The 21,481-nt window shown below is 33.2% G+C and overlaps 1 protein-coding gene across 5 annotated transcripts in view; it reads left to right on the forward strand.

Annotated features, from left to right (window-relative positions):
• Positions 1-21,481, forward strand: part of PHF14 (PHD finger protein 14) — a 210,921-nt gene that overhangs the window by 36,090 nt on the left and 153,350 nt on the right. For all 5 annotated transcript variants that reach the window (XM_077754230.1, XM_077754226.1, XM_077754227.1 and 2 more), the window contains exons 6-13: positions 1,619-1,730; positions 4,798-4,935; positions 9,530-9,676; positions 10,318-10,588; positions 10,894-11,000; positions 12,111-12,206; positions 14,031-14,134; positions 15,942-16,073. In XM_077754230.1, the coding sequence (XP_077610356.1) occupies positions 1,619-1,730; positions 4,798-4,935; positions 9,530-9,676; positions 10,318-10,588; positions 10,894-11,000; positions 12,111-12,206; positions 14,031-14,134; positions 15,942-16,073 (1,107 nt within the window). The remainder of the gene's footprint in view (positions 1-1,618; positions 1,731-4,797; positions 4,936-9,529; positions 9,677-10,317; positions 10,589-10,893; positions 11,001-12,110; positions 12,207-14,030; positions 14,135-15,941; positions 16,074-21,481) is intronic.

The following is a 21,481-nucleotide window of genomic DNA, read 5'->3' on the forward strand; positions in this document are numbered from 1 at the left end:
TCACACTGAAATGGCAGTTTAAATCTGTAGTACTTGCATGACTTGTACTAAAACATTTTCAGAAGGTCAGTATGAAGCAAGCAGCCAGCTGTTGGGTTTATCAAAGATAAACTCCTACAGAGTACAGTGGCATTTAATACACCAGTGGAGCATGAAAAAACTGCAAGTTAAATTGAGAAAGCAGCTGCTTGTTGAAGATGTGTATCTTTATATTGAACTCCATGGGATGCATTTGGGGAGTTGGATTAAAACAGTCTATCAAGAAAAAAAAAAAAAAAAAAAACCAGTCTATCAAGAAAATCGCAAAATCTTGGATTTTCTTCTCAATAAAAATAATTTTTAAAGATTTGTAACTATTTTCCCCAGTACCTCTATAAAGTGATTCTTTGTCATATTTTATTAAAACGTATAGTGTGTCAAAAAAGACAACCATGTATCAATCATAGCCTCTCAAGCTGTGATAAAGCAAAATTTATTGTTAATATAGTCACAAGGTTAAGAGAGATTTGTCATCTCATTTTTACCTTCTTAAAGAAGGAATACAGATCTGTTTAAAATTTTAAAACCAGTGATCGCATATATTGTGTGGTTGTAAGTAAACAGAAAGGGTTCCTAAATGCATTTCAAAAGTTTCAGTGCAGCTTTTAAATAAATGGAATTAGAATCAACTCCCTACTCTACGTACTGAAACTTTTTTGTGTACTGAAACTTTGAGCATTCTTTGTTTCATGTTGCAGCATCATTCAGATAAAAAAAAAATACATGTGGGGCATGTAGGTTTTAGTACAAAGGTTGAATGGTGAACAGATTAGCTGAATGAAATAGGACTTCCGTATATTATATAACTGTTCTATACAATCTTCTAGCCATCAGCTCTAACCTGGGAAGAAAGAGTGTCAGGATGACCACCAAAAATTGTTTTAGTTTATTTTTAGTTTTTTAAGTTTATTGATTTTGAGCGGGGGGAGCACAAGCAGGGGAGAAGCAGAGAGAGAGGGAGACAGAGGATCCCAAGGAGGCTTCATGCTGCCAGTGCAGAGCCTGATGTGGGGCTCAAACTCAAAAACCATGAGATCATGATCTGAGCCAAAATCAAGAGTCGGACTCTTAACTGACTGAGTCACCCAGGCACCCCCAAAAATTATTTTAAATTGTCCTGATGAACTCTCCAGTTGCGTTTAAAAAAAAGTAACCAGAAAGAGCAATTTTACCTATTACTACAGTATTGCTTCACAGTTCTTAAGTTAGGATCCTTCTCAGAGAGCTTAAAATAATGAATGTGAATCTTCCCATGCATAAGAAAATGATGTCGTGTTTCTTTTGTATAGTGGTTTTGTGCACATATTTAAGAATAACAGGTAAGTGCAAAGTGCAGTGAATTTAAGTGAAAGGCAGTTATAGTTCTTAACTCCTAGCTTGGGCTAAGCTGATAGAAAAGTAGTGCTTATTGAATTGTGCTTATTCCGTATTCTTCAGTTGTGTGAGATTCTGAACATCTGACCGTAGAAGTCTCTCAGTAGTTACTTGTGTGATGATACACACATGTTTTATCTTTATTTTCCTTGTGGGCATTTTATGAAAGAGTTTGATAGCAAAATCACATTTTCTCTCCTTATAGATGGGTTCACATTGTCTGTGCTCTGTATGTTCCTGGAGTAGCCTTTGGAGATATTGACAAATTACGACCAGTAACACTGACAGAAATGAACTATTCCAAGTATGGTGCCAAGGTGAGGCAAAGTGTATTTGATTGTCTACAGAAATGCTTATTAGTAATGATACAATTTGTAGAACAGTTAGCACTAAATCATTTATTATTGATAGTATTTTTCCTAGAAAGGCAATAATTTATAAATTCTTCCAAGTATTCTTAATTTAGAGTTACCTGTGGAGTAAAATAATTGATACTACTGCTATTTCCGTGGTATTTTGCATATTGCTTAGTACAAATGAGTTCTCAGACCAGTTAGATCAAATACAACCCAATTTCTGACTTTATTTTTGAGGTGGAATTTACCAAAATTAGGAAGAGGACAAGGGGCACCTGTTGTTTTACTCAAGTTTCAAGGACTGTTTTATTTTTTTTTTTATGACAAATAGCCTCCCTTGCAAATCATTCTCAGCCTCAATAATTTATAAATTAGTTTTTATTGATTAAGCTTTAGGATTATAAGTGATAAAAATTCACTTATTAAGTTAAACTTAGGTATATAATTATTACAGACATTCCTGGAATACTAGAACGAATTAGGCACCGATACATTTTCTTCCATTACTGTCTTTTAGGAAATTGGGAAGGAAGACTCTGGTAGCATCAGTAATACATTAAGATGGGTAGGAAACTTAAAGGTTTTTGGAAAATTCTGATCCTGAAAATTAAAAAATTTGATAGCTTCTGCTATTATATCCAGAATATTCTCCTTAGGCTCTAACCACAGCCCCTATCCCTTACCCTCCAGCCTCACTCCAGTACTCTTGTGCTTTAGTTTGGGTAATTTCTATTGAACTATCTGCAGTGTTTTTCTCTAGAATTAGCTAAAGCCCCCAGGGAGAAAAGTAGGCCCCAGCACTGAACTTACTTTCCTGGCCTCAGGTAATTCTGTACTATCTTACTATCTTTCTAATGCTTTTAAGCTATAGTTAAAAAAAATTATTTGTTCACATTTTCTGGTTTCTAGCAGGATTAATACTTACTTAGTAATTACCTAGTCCACCATTATTGGAAGTGAAAGTTACTGCTTTTTGAGAACAGCTTCAAATTTCACAAACGCAGAGCCTAGAATGGACTGGTTTAAGTAATTTTCAGTAGGCACACATTATTATCATAAATATAAATCTAGAAGCAATGAAAAAAGAAAACAAGAACCAGATATCACTTTATATAACTGAAACCAGCAATGACCTCTGAACAGAAAAAGAGAACATTAAGTATGTAATCATGAGCTGATTTTTTCATTATCACCTTCTTTTGTTTTGAAGTATGATTAGGAAGTGGAGTAAAAAATTATGCATTCTTCAGCTCATCTGCAAAATCAAACAGTGATGTGAATTATAACTGGGACACCTCTTCTAGACCACATTGTATATCCATTTCCTAATCCTGGTTACTTTCTCCCCTGCGTTCTCAGTTGCTTAGTCCTAGCATTTTAAATGATTCAGGCAATTGAAGAAGATTCCCATTTCTTTGTTAGATTGTTTTATAGTCTTTTAAAGACGTTTTTTGGTCAGGAAATGTTTCCTTGGAGCACCTGGGTGGCTTAGTCGGTTAAGCATCCGACTTTCGCTTAGGTCATGATCTCGCGGTTCGTGGGTTCGGGCCCCGCGTCAGGCTCTGTGCTGACTGCCAGCTCGGAGCCTGGAGCCTGTTTCAGTCTGTGACTCCCTCTCTCTCTGACCCTCCCCTGCTCACGCTGTCTCTCTCTCTCTCTCTCCTAGAAATAAATAAAACATTAAAAAAAAAAATTAAAAAAAAAAAAAAAGGAAATGTTTCCTTATATTCACTCTGAAATCCCTTCATCAACTTCATTATATTACATTAAATTAATTTGGGAACTTCTTAAGCATTTTGGTTCTGTTTGTGCTGTTGACATTATTGAAATAATTTAATTTCTTCATTTCTCTCTCTTCCATCGTCTCTCCTTCTGTCTCATTCCTTTTCTCTTTTTTGGTCTCATGTTTAGATTACAATCTGCTGATATTTTCTACCATACACCTTCTATTGTTATTAGGAAACAAACAAACAAAAAAACTTTAACCAAGTAGTAGAGTGTCAGGATTTGAGTATGTTTTCACATTTATACCCAGATTCCTGTTCTTGCTATTCTCATTCATTGCTGCTGTATGTTTGGTGCTGTTTACCCACTAGGTAGTCACTTACTGTTACAGTGTTAAAATGATATTTTTAGTGTCTATTGAGACTTTTAAATTTCCCTCTCTATATGTTTCCCTTATATTGAATTTGCTTAGAGTATATTTACTAAACAGTTCTTTAAGTGTCTGCTGGCAGTCTTTCACAATTTAGCAGATTTTTCTTTTAACAAAGATTCCTATCACTAGAGTAGTTGATATTTTAAGACTGTTTTTCTCTCTCTGTGGTATAGATAGTGAGAAGGATAAGAAAATAAATTTAGGGAGGATTGGGGGTAATTTTAATAGTTGAAACTTTTAGTGTTACATTTCTTCCCTTTGTATTCAGAAAGGATGTAACTAGTTGGCTATATTGTGTATCACAACCAATTTCATCAAATTGTTTACATAAAATTACTTTTTAATTCTCTTGAAGATATTTTAAAAATGATTTGTTTGGTTGCAGTATTTAGATTTTTTTGGTGAATTTCTCTGACTTCTTAATGGTTAAGAACAATGACCTTAAGATTACCCTAGTTTAAAGACTGATTTGGCAATTATTTTTTGCGTTATTTTGAGCAGATTTCTTAACCTATTTTCAGTTTTCTCATGTGTAAAATGGCGATAATACCTCTTTCCTATATTCGTGTGTAATAATGGATCAAATGGTTATATATTAATATATAAAGTGCTTCAAATAGTGGATAGCACAGAGTAAACCATTATTATTATTATTATTATTACTGCAATCATTATTGTATCAGTGGAGTTTTGGTTCATTAGAATTATAGAGAGAATTTTTTCATATAAACTCTTTTCTTGCCCACAGTTATTGTTTGTATTGATATACTGTTGATTAACTATTTGTATTTTATGGATGCTTTGTATGAGAGTGCAGTCTTGTTTTAGAAATACTTTTATTCTAAGAGTTTTCCTGTTACTCCATTGTAGGAATGTAGCTTCTGTGAAGACCCTCGTTTTGCTAGAACTGGAGTTTGCATTAGCTGTGACGCAGGGATGTGCAGAGCCTATTTCCATGTGACCTGTGCCCAGAAGGAAGGTCTTCTTTCAGAGGCAGCAGCAGAAGAGGTAGGTTTATTTCAAACCATCATTGGTGAATATATTCATGTCTCATTGGACTCTTCTGTCCTACGATAGGTGTGCATCATAAGACAAATTAACAAGCTTATTTCTAAAGTCTTTGCTTAGGTCACTGGTCTAAAATTTCAAGAGTAAACAACATATGAGTTTTTCAGTCTTAAAGCTAGTCAGACATTTGGAAAATATGTTAAACTTTTTATAGTGAGATATGACAGGTAAAATGAAACATAATCCAAGTTGTTTTAAAGCATTAAAAGGTCAGCATCTTTTATAGGAAGATCTGAAATTATATATGAATAACTTTGCCCTGTTTCTTTAAATAAAATCATTACCCTGTCTTCAGTATCTGTATTTCTATCTCTTTACAAGTGTTTTTGATTTTATAATTTTCCTTCCAGGTTTATTGGCTTTAGATTAGACAGTTTTGTTTTTCAATATTTTGGGGACTCCTTAATATTCTTTCAAGGAGTTTGTGAGGTTAAAACTATCTTTGTAACAATATGAAAGTAGTATATATATTTTTAACTCTTAATTCTCTCATGAGCAATAGTGGAGATTTTCAGAGATTATATAACATAACAATATAACATATTGAATGAGGAAATAGTTTTGAGAATCCAGCCATCTTTTATGTGAGCTCTCTAGACATTAAAGAGATTTGAAAATGTAGAACAATGCCACTCTTCTACATTTACATAATTTGTATGTAAATTATAATATTTTTAATAAAAGTATTATTTATCTTAACATGTAAAGGATTATTGTTTTCTTAAATGAATAAATATTTAAAAATTTTCTTTTTAAATATCTAATGGGGACTATTTGTAAAACAACTCACATAATCTCTTTGAGATCTTCAATAATTTTTAAGACTGTTAAGGAGTCCTGAGGCTAAGTTTTGTTGATTCTTTAAGTTCTTTATGTTAGATAGGTATTTGAGTGTTTGCTTGGTAATTCTTACTGTGTATTCATGGTGGATCTGTGGTATATCTAAACGTCTTGTTGTGTTCCTTCTTTTACTGGGTAGATTTTCAGTGTTCTATAACAGTATGTTTTTATATTGGGTCTTTATCTTATCCCATTTATTTTGTAGACAGGAAACAAGTGAAAAATATAATTTAATGAAAATTTGTTGAGCAGGTATTGAGGGGTATATATATATTTTTTACATTTTTTAATGTTTATTCAGTTTTGATAGAGACAAAGCACAAGCAGAGGAAGGACAGAGAGAGGGAGACATAGAATCTGAAGGCTCCAGGTTCTGAGTTGTCAGCACAGAGCCTGGTGCGGGGCTCAACTCATGAACCATGAGATATGACCTGAGCTGAAGTCGGATGCTCAACTGACTGAGCCACTTAGGTGCCCCGAGGCATATATTTTATGAATAAATCAGTTCTATAGCAGTTATATGTTGGATATGTGTTTTTGTACCAGGCTTTGATTCTTATGAATTGTACTTTAATTGATGAAGGGTACTGGGTAAATATTGAGCATTTTCACAGCTCTTAGGCAGACAAAAAGGCATAATTAATTATATAATAGGGTTATGTGGATTAGTATTGACTCCACTCAAGATGGGGGGCAAAAGTGCAGAGGGGCAATACAAGTAAGACTTAGAAGACCAGATAGATAAATCCCAAGTGAACACCTACATTACAGAATCTGTAGGGTATGTTATTATTGTACTTATGGAAAACTTTGAGCTTTGCAATCAGGAAGACTTCTTTATAGCCATTTCTTTTAGAACTTATTGAGAGCTTTTACCTTTCATACTATGACAGTTTGGGTTCTTTTGCATCTTACCATTCACCATTTTTTTGGTGGGGGGTAGACAGTAGGTAACAAAAAGGTGTAAAGTAGCCACATAACAGGAGAGTGGAATGTAAGGGGGTCTATATTGATTTAGAGAGTACATCCCCATATCTAAAGGCATGCAAATGGAAATGAAACAAACAAAACACAGTATTACATTAAATAAATAGTTTGGATCTGTAGCCTGAATGTCTCTATCTCTAATCCAATCTGAGGAAATTTATGAGAGAAATTGAAATAAATCAGGATGTAGAAACAGGACCTGAGGCTTTTCCTTTACCTTGCTACTAGGTAGGAATTTTCGATGCTAGAATAATAAAATGTGACTTTTCCTCACATTTGCTTCGCTGGACTTTTTTGTGGGGAATAACTTAAACATATTTACATATGTTTCCGGTGTCTTAAAAACACTTATAAAATTGGAAAATTATAAAGATTTCTGAACAATGTTTTAAAATCCAAGACTTTTTATGAATCAGTTATCAATGAGATTTGCTCTTGGCAATAATCATTCTGTTAAAGGAAGTTCCTGGCTACTTCTTACAGTTATACTTCTATAGACAAAGATTCATGTAATATAATAGTATATATATATATATTTTTTAATATTTTTTATTTATTTCTAGGAGAGAGAGAGAGACAGCGTGAGCAGGGGAGGGTCAGAGAGAGGGAGTCGCAGACTGAAACAGGCTCCAGGCTCAGAGCTGGCAGTCAGCACAGAGCCCGACGCGGGGCTCGAACCCACGAACCACGAGATCATGACCTAAGCGAAAGTCGGATGCTTAACCGACTATGCCACCCAGGCGCCCCATATAATAGTATATTTAATTAAAAGACAAATTTTAAATTAAGACACATCTTTTATTTGTGGGCATATCTTCTGTTTCAATTTTATATGACATTTGAGGAAGCTTTTCTCCCCCTTTTGAAGACTGACTTGTTAAGTGGGTTTTCTTCTTAATGGTTGTTCTATGTAGGCAGTAAAAGAAAGGTGGAAAAAGAGATTACGTACCCTAGTTTCATCCAGTGACATCATATACCTTACCATAGTCTAATGACTTTTTATAGCCTTCTGATAGTACTTTTTATCTCACTGGTGAGGATCCGTTTGAAGTTTCTTTTCTTTCTTTCTCCTTCTCTCTCTCTCTCTTGTTCTTTCTTTTAGAGAAAGAGGGTACCCATGAGTGGGGGAGAGGGGCATAGAGAGAGAGAGAATCTCAAGCAGGCTTCATGTTGTAAGCACAGAGCCCAACATGTGGCTCAGTCCTACAACTCTGGGATCATGACCTAAGCTGAAATCAAGAGTCGGATGCTCAGTTGACTGAGCCACCCAGCGTCCAAAAGTTTCTGTTCTTTCTGATCGGCTTTGTGAGAATTCCAGATTATTTAGAATATTCAAACCATGTTATGTAATGTATTTATTATTAAAATTGAGCAATAGCACAAGTTCAGTTATGCTGACTGAAATTTATTTTATGTTTCACACCATATAGTTAGCCTTAAGGTTACTTATATTTCATGTAAACCATATGGCAGTTTCTTCTGTGATCAGGTGTATTGTTGTCACCCTGTTACCATGTAGAAAGTTCTCTTTGAAACAATATAAGAGTATAGATTTTTATTGATTTTTCTTCCCCCATAACCTTTGACTTAATGGACTGAAATCATTCATGCATTAAATTTTAGTGGTTCAGATTGTGTCCAGGCCTTTTGTATTTCTAAATTCTGTGATGTTATCCACAGTGCCTTATTGTGATATCTGTGGATATCACACTACAGAATTGCATCATACACTTTTTTTATGTTGAGGACACCTCATATTTGTTGTTGTTGTTTCCCTTTCTGTTCTTTCTCATTTGCTTCTTTTTTTAGTGTCATCATTTCTCTTTGGGTTTTAAAACCCCATCTTACTAAGAGACCCTTCTAACATAACTTGGATAAAAACTATATGGAGAGCTTATCTTTATTTCTCCTCCTTGGGACAGACGTAAAGAATGAACTCCCTTTTATTTTGTAGCAGTCACAATGCAGATTACTTGTTTTGGCTAAATATTTACAAATTATTTTTGTTTCTGATAAGAGTAAATTCTGTTTTTGATACCCTATTCTTTATGAATAAAAAAATATATACCCACTAGGTTAGTATCCTGAGAGATGGCTGTGAGAGAGCTTTGTTTTCTGTTTGAGGTTTTAGAGTTATATAAAGAGTTACAGGTGATAACTAACATGTTCAATTGAAGTTAAATAGAAGTAAAAAGAAGTCTGGCCTTCTTAATCCATTTTTGTCTTGGGTAGAATCTGTTCATGTATTGCTAGCCAGTTAAAAATGTTCCACTTACCTGCGTTGGCTAGTTCTGTATTTTCTGGATATATTGTTTTGTAATATTAATCTGTGGATGCATAACTTTAATATTTAATGATGTCTTTTACCTAAGATTATTAAAATTCTATTTGTTTTAGACAGTGATTATTTTTTTAAGTATACAAGTTTAACAAAATACAATATTTAAGATTTTATTTCAGTGTTTTTAAATCTACAAGGCCCTTTTAAAGAAAAAAATCGTTGTTAATTTGAAGTTGATATACAGGATCAAGTTTCAAAAGCGCCAATTTTTATCATTGTGTATAAAAATTACTTTTGTAATTTATTTTAGAAATAACCAATAGCATAGGAGATTCTTCAGAAAGGAAATATTATCTCTTGTGTTAGGTTGTTTATGACCCTTTGAAGTAAAAATATTCACTCCCCCCCTTCTGTTTTTTGGTATAGGATATAGCAGATCCATTTTTTGCTTATTGTAAGCAACATGCAGATAGGTTAGACAGAAAATGGAAGAGAAAAAACTACTTGGCTCTACAGTCCTATTGTAAAATGTCTTTGCAAGAGAGGGAGAAGCAACTGTCACCAGAAGCACAGGTATGGGATTCATGCCAAAACTCGTGTTTTTTCTTTCAAGGTTATGGATTTCAGATCTCATGTGTGTGTCAATGACATGTGAAGTATAACTATGAAATTCAGTTATCTAGAAAGCGTGTTATCATTAAAGTAAAAATGGTGAGTGTAGTTTGTAGCTGAATATGTTACTCCTCATTTAGTCAACAGAGCAGCCTTTTATAGGGAACGTTTCCAAATACATTGAAAAATGTGGCATAGAAGAAATTAGTCTTTCAGTGCAGTGTGTTGATCGTATCTTTTTTCAGTGTGTTCCAGTGTTTATTTATGTAAAGGATTTGATCAGTTTGCCCATTGTTTAAAATGTATTTCTATGTAAATTAAGTGAATTTATAGAGACTTTAGCAGGTATTGAGAAAAGGAACTTTAGTTCAATTGAATTGGTTCCTCTGACCATTTGGATCATAGATTAGGACCTGGATTCGTTAATAGGAGTAGATCTATTGTAATCCAAGAATAATATCTTAAGAACTGTGGATAGATATAATTTGCCTTGATATAGGAAATTCTGGTTGTTTTTACTATCTCTAAACATACAAGTAGAAATCGTAAGGAATATGTTACATCTTAGTATCTTTTAAAATTTGTATGCATCTCTTTTATAGGCAAGAATCAATGCCCGGCTTCAACAATATCGTGCCAAAGCAGAGCTAGCTCGATCCACCAGACCCCAGGCTTGGGTTCCAAGGGAAAAATTGCCCAGACCACTCACTAGTAGTGCTTCAGCCATTCGTAAACTGATGCGGAAAGCAGAGCTAATGGGGATCAGTACAGATATCTTCCCAGTGGACAATTCTGATACTAGTTCTAGTGTGGATGGAAGGAGAAAGCATAAGCAACCTGCTCTCACTGCTGATTTTGTGAATTATTACTTTGGTCAGTATACACACTGATATATGCACATTTTCAATGAGAATAATTTGCCACTGAAAATATATACTGTCAATTTTTAGAAATTTATTAGCCATGCTACATTACACATATTAAGTACATGTTTATGTTTCTATAAAGTTGTGGGTTGTTGTAAAATGTTGAGTTCATATATTTGTGAATAGGGTTAAAAGTGTTGTAATGTGAGATTATCGATGTGATCATCTTTATGGCTACCTTCTTCCTTTGTGTGATTTGTATATCAGCTTTTATTTTCTACTAAAGTAAAATTGGATATTTAATTTAAATAGAGAGAAATATGCGCATGATTCAAATTCAGGAAAATATGGCTGAGCAAAAGAATATAAAGGATAAATTAGAGAATGAACAGGAAAAACTCCATGTGGAATATAATAAGGTAAGTTGGCTACAAAACAACATAATATGATTTGTTGATGATGTCATTTGTGATATTAGAGCATTCTATTTATGTCCCATTTTGAAATTTTTCTGGAGTTTTTAGACCTTTCCCTACAATTCCTACTCTTAATGTCTTCATTATCATCACTAACACTAAACACTTCCTATGTGCCAGGTACAGTTTTGAGCATGTTACATATACTAACTCATTTAATGTTCACTTCAGTTTTATACTGTGAGTTGTAATTATTGCTCCCATTTTCAGAGGAGAAAATTGAATCCTAAAGAGGTGAAGTAATTTGCCTAGACTGACATAGGTAGTCAAGTCATAGAGTTGACGTTTGAGGCCAGTCTGACTCCATTTGTTTCTAACTAGTGTACTGTAGAGCTTCACTTTCTAGGTTTGTAGAAAACAAAGTTACTTTTAAATTATTGTTTTTATCTTGAATTTGTAATGTTACTTTTGGTTTAAGGAAAATACCTACCAATTTTAATTTCCATTCTACCTCTTCATTGTAATACTGAGAAAAAATGTAAAAGCAAGGTGTGGCCAAAATGTTAGGTAATAAGTACCATGAGCATATAAAACCTATATTGATTTATTGTCATGTTATTTTAAGTGATAAAAAATCAGTAAGAGGTAAGTTTCCAATATCAGCCATCTGTAGTGCAAAGGGTACTGAGATTAGATTCAGAAGACCTGGGGGTTCTTGCTAGTTCTGTGATCTTGGCCAAGTCACAGAAACCTTGTAATCCTTAGTTTTCTCATTGGGAAAATGGTGGAAATGCATCTTGGTAGACTTTTAAGGATTAATTAGCAGAATATGTATGAAATTATGTAGAAAACTATAACAGAGTGGTAAATACAGGTATTGTTGTTATTGTCAGTAAAAACGCTAATATAAAACAAAATGCTTAACATTTTATTGGTGTTGCTGATTAAATCATTGGATAGCCTGATCTCTCAAGGTATTGTGGCTTAAGTATATTAAAAATATGGACTATAAGTATAGATATTCTTGGACATTTGTTGATAAATTAAGTTAAATTTTCCTGTGTTTTACTATATATTTTAATGGCTTATTGATTTCGATTATTTATGTTGTAGCTGTGTGAATCTTTAGAAGAACTACAAAACCTCAATGGAAAACTTCGAAGTGAAGGGCAAGGAATATGGGCCTTACTAGGCAGAATCACAGGGCAGGTTAGTTTCTTTCCAATTGCTATCTCCTTCTGTACTCATTGTCTATATTATTTTCAGAGATCAGACTTCTGATACAACTTTCCTACCTAAAAAATTGTATGAGTAGGGCCGACTAATCCTCTGGGATAATGATAATGCCTGAAATGTATCCAGAGAATTGGAAGCTGCCTACTGAGAACCTGTAGCTTAATTTGTTTGTTTTAACAACTGTCTTGTTTGCAGAATTTTTTCTTTTGCTCTAACTGATTGACCTGTCATTTGTGGTGAAGCTAAGATGTGAAGCATGAGTTTGCTCCTACCACATTCTTCTTAGGTCTTAGTAATTTCAGAGTCCTATCCTGTTCTTATGTTATATTTAGTCCCCCCCACCCCCTTTCTTTTGGATGTAAAATTTAAAAGGCAAACTGAAGTGGTTCATTTTTATATTAATTTGGTTTTGAGCTATGTAAGAGATCGGTTTTGAAACTTGAATGTTAAAGTGTAGTTTTTCCTCTTCAGTAGATATCATTGTAGTAATGAAAAAATTTATTTTATCTTTGAGCGTATCTAGACTGTTAAAGTTCTTGGTGTTAAAAAGAAGAACCATTGCCAAATAGATTTCTTTGAATGCTGCTTTTAGTACTGTGTATATAATTCATAAGTTAAGAATTCATTCGCATAATCTGTTATATTTTAGAAGGATGATTGAGACTGATTGTGGTCCTTTTACAATGAAAGCAATCTTATTTGTGAAGGAGGTTTATCAAAGAAGATATTTTTCATTGTACTTGTTTCAGAAGTTTACAGAGGGTCAGTTTATCATACAATTGGTGTAGACTTAATATTTTAGAGAATAATACATATTCTCTGTGTTGTGCTATGCTAGCTTTCAAGATGCTTCTTTTGTGAACAGGATGCATGTGGCTTGTATTACAATGAATAACATAATTTAAGAGGTGAGAATGAGCAGTCACCTATGGAGAATTGAACTTTCTTCCTATTGATAGGTTGTTGATGGATTTGGGGAAGATTATGGTGCTTTGTATTTTATATTTAGAGAAGTTAATATTGAGTGCAAGACTATTATTAGTTTATTTGCCAAGCTAGCATTATGTTTCGGCTTGATTTGCAAGATTGTCTCACAGGAATCTTCTATTTAGTGTAAAGTATTAGGTACCATAAAAGAGCATTGTCATTTATTAAATGACTTTTAACAGAAGTTCACAAATTTCCTTGAGCAAATGTAAAATACACAGAAGAAGTAGAATTCATTTGTACTGCTCACATGACACTTTTTTCCAGTTGGTTGAACAGATGTCGGCCCACCAGGCCACTGAGAAATGACTTTGATAGATGGTTGCTGTCTCAGAAGCCAGCATACTACAGATTAGTAGAAACCCAAAAAGAATCTCCTTCACTTTATGGAAAGTTTGGTCCAATAAGATAATTTTTCTAATTAACCTATGGAGCACCGTGTTGCTGGGATGTTGAGGAAAATAAACGGCTTCAATATTCTTTTTGTCAAGTGTATTGTGTGTGGTTTTTTTAAAGCTCTTAAATGCTTGTCCTTGTCTTTCACTTTTTAAAGCTAAAGTAGAGGTTTAATTTTCATCATGTTTTAGTGTTTCACTGAAAATGGATGAAAGTATGTAATTATAGATTTTTAATGGGAGTAACTGTGAGAAAGAAACTCATTTTAATTCTTTTTGCTGGTGTAATAGCTGGTAAAACATTTCTCCCTCACAATTCTAGCATATTTAGTTGACTTGAGTGGCAAATAGAGGAGAATATTGCTTTATATTTTTTCTTTAAAACAAAATAAACTGCATTTGTTCAAATCAATAGAAGTTGAACATACCGGCAATTTTGCGGGCACCCAAGGAGAGAAAACCCAGTAAAAAAGAAGGAGGCACACAAAAGACATCTATTCTTCCTGCAGTACTTTATAGGCAAGTAATAAAATGATAATAGATTAATATTGTGTGTTTTTAAACTCATACTTTTAGTAACAAGATGCTTCAAATATTTGTGAATGGATTATGTTCATATTAGAATTTGTGTTAAATGCATTTGGAATTCATTTTATCAAAACCTTTATCAAAGATGGTTTTTATGTTGAATGATAGAGGAGATTTTTGCTCCTCTTTTAATGATAAGATAACCGACTTGTATCCTTTAAATAAGTGGAGATATATGTCCAAAAGTTTTCCATTTCCATGGAAATGAACAGTCAGTTCTCTTGGGGGAATTGGAAAGTGACTTTAAATAATGTAGATGATCTTTTTCTTAAATAATTAAAATAATCTATTATTTAATGGGCATTTATATTTTATTTTACTTTGATGAGTTTTAGAGCTTTGCATGTGTTTTTAAGTAGTGATGGGTATCATATACAATCAGAATTACTGCCTTTGTACAGTGGTGGATAAACGAAGATAAGTTCTAGGTTTTAATCTGTCTATATTTTTTCTATGCTCAGTTGTAATAACTTTATTTCCAGAAGTGCTTTTGTTATTTACTTTTTTATCTCAATAGTAATTTTTACCATTATAGTAATTTTGCATAGCCAAGACTTCTTGGCTCAGTCCAGCTTTTCCAAACAAAATTGATTCTTTGGAACCAGCATTCATATCACAGTGCTTCTGACAATGCAGTTCATTTTTGTTTCAGAATGTATTTTAAGTGATTGTCCTTTTTCACTCTGAGCAGCATTGAGACCAAGTACTGGTTGTCGTTGTTGCGTGTATGTGATCCTTTTTTTCTAGGATATTTTAAACTTTCAAATATCATTTTTGTTTCTATACATGGATGGATGGCTCTTAGAGATTCTCAACTTTTTCTTCACACTTTATGTTCCCAGTATAAAAAAACAGATTTTCCAGTCATGGTGCTTGTGTTCTCACGAGTAGTTAAGTTGCCCTTTTTGCAGATGAAAAGGTAGATTCCTTGAAAACAAAAATCAAAATAACAGTAACAACAATAGTAAAACTCCCCATTCCTCACAAAAATATCATTGGTGTATTTTTAAGACTCAAAGTTTGATTTTGAAAAGAGACTTATTTATAAATGTAGCTTATTGACATGTCGAAGACTCATTGAAAGGTTTATACTTAATGTTAAAACAAACAATTTGTAATTAACTTCTTTTGTAGCTTTAGAGAAGTAGAAAATTGGAAAATTTTTTTTGTTTAATAGTTATGTTTCTAGAGAAAAGCTGAGCTAATAGTAAATGAGTTTTAAGTGATAACTAAATTGAGGTAGCAATGATGTTGAGAATACTATCTTTTTTTTTTTTTAAGTTTATTTATTTACTTACAGCAAGCAGGAGAGGGCAGAGAGAGGGGAAGAGAGAATCCTAAGTGGGCTCTGTGCTGTCAGCCCAGAGCCCACTGCATGGCTTGATCTCACAAACTGTGAGATCATGACCTGAGCTGAAATCAAGAGTCAGACACTTAACCAACTGAGCCATCCAGCCATCCTGAGAATACTATCTTATATATGCCTTTCTCTGAAAAGTTTGACTCTAGAATAATAATTATACTAGATCCAGCTATTTTTCTATAGTCTCAAAAAAATTTAGAACTAATAATTATTGATGTTATAAAAAGGCACATTTGAAGGAAAAAACACTTGATTTTAACAGAAGAAACATTAAATTAATTCAAGGTGAAATTTTGAAATTAAAAGAATGTGCTAAAAATAACTATTTCATTAAGGTTATTATCCTAATCGTTTATTTGCTGCCTTTATTCAAAGTTGTGGGATTTGTAAGAAGAACCATGATCAGCATCTTCTTTTATTGTGTGATACCTGTAAACTCCATTACCACCTTGGGTGTCTGGACCCTCCTCTTACAAGGATGCCAAGGAAGACCAAAAACAGTTACTGGTAAGTAAAATGATTTTAATGGTAGAACTGGTTTGCTTTCTATTTCAATAGTATAAGATGAAGTGTTATGTCATATTTCATGGTAAAGTTTTTAGCACATTTTTAATTGACATTTTAAAAATATTTTCCCAACTTTGTTGAAGTATGAATGACAAAAATTATATTTAAGATATATAACTTAATGATTTGATATACATTATAAAGTAATCACCAGAATAAGATTAATTAGCATATCTATCACTTCACATTAGTTCCCATTTTCTATTTTTGTGGTGAGACCACATTAGGCATAAATATTTATTAAAATATTATGTGAATAAATATGTAATAGTTTTTTTGAGAGAGGAATTTTAAGTTAATTGAGGCTATTGTGGTATCTTATCGATAGTTAAGACATAAATTTTTCTCGTGTCTTATTCTCTTTATTATAAGAAATTCTCATAAGCTTTTTGTTTTGAAATTGAATGAATTTATCAGGAACTTGCCTCTATATTCATGCTTTTATTTGTAATTTATTAGTTTTAATTAGTTTCACTCAAGGCTTTACTTTTGGTATTGGTCATTTATGCTAATTATATTTAACCATTCTTTGCAAATCTAGAAACATGTGACATATGTTTCTGAGGTTTTCTTTTTTATTAACTTAGGTATATTGCATAATTACAGATGTTTGATAAAAGTTTACATATGATGGACTGTATCCTTTCATTAGTTCTCATCCAGGAGAGAGATAGATGCTCAAATTTTAATAGGCCAATTGTATATAGGAAAAATACACAGGACATGGCAAACTTTGGAATAAACATGAGCATTCTATTTAGACAAATTAACTTTCTAGTTTTAGAAAAGAGTAAACTCCAGGTTCTTAAATGGTAACCTATATAAAAAGTAATGTGTTTGTCAGACACATTAAGCATGTTTTTTGACTTCATTATCTTATCTTGTAAACCAGTCTCTGTTGATTTTATTAGGAAGCTTCTATTCTTTGACCATTTTACAGGACTGCTTTTTCATAGTGTTCTTTTGTCAATTTTTCTTGAGATAGCCCTACTAGTCTGCCCTTTTCAAGTGTAGTGGAGTCTATATATATATACACATTTTGATATTGTGTGCTTTTGAAATCAGAGTTTACTAAGAAAATGCTGTAGCTTATTAAAAATTGCCAGCAGTGTTAATAAGCATCCTAGATGGGTGTTTCTGAACTGAAAGCCAGTTTGGTAGTCTCCAGGGCCAGGGTGCTTTGACATGGAGAGATGCAGTTCTCTACTTAAATGAGATTATGAACTTTTCTAATACTGCTCTGCCTGCAGAGTTCTGGTTCCCAGTGTGTAAGTTTCTGGAAGGACTTCAGATAAAAATGCATTGCCTTGGATGTTTTAGTGAAAGTTCTCCCCAGCAGACTTAAACTACTTAGGATCCTATGCATTGGTGGCAGTGTTTTAAAGTAAAAGTAGAAACCAATATTGAAACAAAGAAAGTAAAGTCTTCAGAATCTTCTAGTTTCCAATTCTCAAATTTCCTTTGGCCTGTGTAATCAATGTAGTTTTGCTTTGCAGTTAATTGAGTTTGCAATTAATTACTTTTGGAGTTTTATAGAATTATATTTTTCTTTAGTGTATCCCAAATATGAGAGTTACTTTTTGTTTTTTAACACTTTCAGTTTAATTTTGCAGTTATATGAAAGATAATAAATATTAAAACAGTTTTACTTCCTGAATATTTAACTATTTCCTATGCTCTTTACTTAAGTCTACTGTGTACGTATGGTAGAAAAACTGTAGGGGCGCCTGGGTGGCTCAGTCGGTTAAGCGTCCGACTTTGGCTCTGGTCATGACCTCACAGTTCGTGGGTTCAGCCTCGTGTCGGGCTCTGTGCTGACAGCTAGCTCAGAACCTGGAGCCTGCTTCAGATTCTATGTCTCCCTCTCTTCTCTGATCCTCCCCTGCTCATGCTGTCTCTCTCTAAAAAATAAATAAAACATTAAAAAAAAAAAAGAAAAACTGTAATGGTGTGCTGCTATGCATCTTTTCCCCATTCTGCATTCTCTGATGTATGTTGGTGTTTGGAAATCGACTATGGTTAGGAGTATTTGTACTGCAGAAATTAGCAATGCTATAAATAACTACCTTTTTCCATAGAGAGCTAGGTGTTAGATATTTACCAACACACCACTAAACCTAACTTAAACCTACTACAAACTAAACCTACTTAGTTTGTTTAGTTCTTCTCTGTCTTTTCCTTAGGAAAAGAGGCTCTAGAAAGGTGCTTTCCTCTTGGGGAAAGGGTTCCTGGACCTTTATCTCATGACTGAGCCAGTTACTGGCTTAAATTTCTACAAAGCCTACTGGTATACATTTCTCAATGTCACCAATCACTCCTTTTGGTGTCTTTATGCTGCGTGCGCTTGGTAACACCCTTTCTAGTATGCCCCTTATGTTCACTGCTGGCTAGAATTACTATGCAGTCTTTCCTTCCTTCTCAAAGACTGTGTTCTGCATGACAGACTAAGCACTTGCTGTCTAGCTTTTTTCTCTTCCCCCACTATCAGCATTGCTTTTGGGAGATACTAGTTTGAGATCTAGATGCTTTCTGTTTGGTTCACACCACAGTATTTCATTGCTTCTGCTGGACTGATTTAAGACATGTAACAGGAAAGAAGAAATGGATAAAGATACAGAAGTAATTATTGGTGGAGAGTAGGGAAGTTGAATAAGTTCACATTAGACAGGCTCTGACTTTTCAGCGAAATGGAAGTAATCTATGGAGAGGTAAAGGACCTGAGATGATGATGGTGGCTTAAGAAGACGGGGAGATAGTTTCTAATAGTTACCTGTGGGGGAAAAATAGATAAATGACCTGTTGAGTCTATATTATATATATATTATATATACTGAACAAGAATGTTCAGTGAATTAGTTTAGTAAGTTTGGTTTTTCTCCAGTGATGCTCAGCTGTCCAGGAGCAGGAAAGGGGAGAAACCCAGCAACTTCTTAGGTTGGATTAGGGATGGGCAAATCAGATGAAGAATGCTAGGTGAATGAGGAATTTGGCAGGTGAATCTGTTTGGACTTACTTCCATTGTTAGAAATATATTTTGTCTTACCTTGAGTTTGTTATCTTGGTATGTTTCTTTATATAATCTTGGACACTGCTTTATATTCTTCTAAGGCAAGCCTGAAACTGTATAAATATATAGTAAGTATAAATAATAGAGTAGCTCAGAAAATAAGTAATTCTTTTAATTTTAGAGTAATCTATGTTTCCACCACCCACCTGATCAGAATTTGTCTTTCCTTTTCAATTAAAGAATATTCTGGGGACACCTGGGTGGCTTGTTGATTAAACATTCCTCTCTTGGTTTCAGCTCAGGTCATGGTCTCATGGTTTGTAAGTTTGAGCCCCACACTGGGCTCTGTGCTGACAGTACAGAACCTTTTTGGGATTCTCTCTCTCTCTTTCTCTCCCTCTCTGTTTCCCCCTACCCCCACCACTCATTCACTTTCTTTCTCTCAAAATAAAAAGGAATATTCTGAAGAGTAGTATTTGACGGATAATTAGATAATTGAGTAATATTTATTATATCCTTTTATTCTTTGGATATGCCTTTGTTTATTCTCTTAAGGTAAAAGAAAATCTATAGTACCACAAACTCTTCAGTGAAGAATTTACAGAAGGTTTTTCCCCATTTTTAATAATTTATCCTCCCTTTCTTCCATTAACTCTTTTCCTTTTTTATTGAGAGATAATTGACATAAAACATTGGATTAGTTTTAGGTGTACATATGTGAAATGATTACCACAGTGAGTTTAGTTAACATCCATTCCTATGCATAAATTTTTTTTTTTTTTTTTTGGTCTTATGATAAGGACTTTCAATTTTAAGATCTACTCTCTTGGTAACTTTAACATACATAATACAGTATTATTAACTATAGTCTTCATGTTGTATATTACATCTCCAGGACTTATTTATGTTTTAACTGGGATTTCATACCTTTTGACCACCTTTACCCCTTTAGCACCCAACCCCTGGCCTCTGGCAACTACCGATCTGTATTCTTTATTTATGAATTTGTGGGTTTTAAAAACTATTCCACATATAAATGAATCATACAATATTTGTCTTTGACTTATTTAGCATAATTCCCTCAAAGTCTGTCTGTACCATTGCAAATGGCTAGGAATTCCTTTCTTTATATGGCTGAATAATACTCCATTATATATCTCTACCACAGTTTCTTTATCCATTCATTCATTGATGGACAAAGCGTGCTTCCATATTTTTGCTATTATAAATAATGATGCATGAATATGGGAGTACAGATTTTTTTTAAGATAGTGATTTTCCTATGGATATATACTTAGAAGTGGAATTGCTGGATCATATTTTTAATTTTTTAATTTTTTTAATTTTTTGAGGAATCTGATGCCATTTTTCATAGTGGCTGCACCAGTATACTTTCCTGCCAACCGTCTGTGAGTGTCCCCTTTTTTTCCACACTTGTTATTTCTTATCTTTTTGATAACAGTCATGCAAACAGAGTTGATGTGATATCTCGTTGTGGTTTTGATTGTTATTTCCATACTAAAGTTTTATATAGGCACCGGTGAAGATTTTGGTCTAAAAAGAGGAGAAAATATGAGAAAAGGCTTAGAGATAATGGAAAAAACAAATTATGGTATGGAATCTTTGAAGACTAAAGGAAGTATCTTGTAAAGGGAAAGAAAAACAAAACATGAATTATGTATGATATTTGAGAAATGGAAGTATCACTGCATTGATTACACTTAAGGATTCATATAATCCTTTTTTCTTTGATGTATGCAAATAAGTTTTTCTATAATTTGAATTAGTATATTTTCTTGTCTTAGCATTAATTAATGAAATAAGTTTTCTTTAGTAATTAAAAATTTTTAACCTCCCCTTCTGAGCATAAGTTGCAATGTATGGTGTAGGAGATAAAGAAGATACAGCAAATGAGAAAATCTCTTTGTATTTCATTTCACTATGAAGGTTCTTTTCTATAAATTCCCAACATGAACTTTTATTACCTTAAAATTCCTTTTTAATTAATTGACTATTTTGATTACTTCAGGTTATTTTTAATATTTTATGTGGGAATTATAAATTACAGGATTCTCTAACCCTTAGTAGACTATAGTAAGTAAAAATACACAGTATTAAATATATTGGATAGCAGCTTAGGGGATTATTAGAAGAAGCTAGCTATGTGTTTTGACATTATAAAAGATAATTATGATTTGACTCCCAAATATTACTTAATTACATTGAATTGGACAGGCCATGGCTTTATCCTAGATTTCTTAGGATCTTGTGTACTGATTAATGTAGCAAAGATGCTTTTTCATATCTTAAAAGATACATAGCAGAGACTATAGTATTTAAT

This window comes from Crocuta crocuta, unplaced genomic scaffold (assembly GCF_008692635.1).
Source record: "Crocuta crocuta isolate KB4526 unplaced genomic scaffold, BGI_CrCroc_1.0 scaffold292, whole genome shotgun sequence".
NCBI lineage: Eukaryota > Metazoa > Chordata > Mammalia > Carnivora > Hyaenidae > Crocuta > Crocuta crocuta.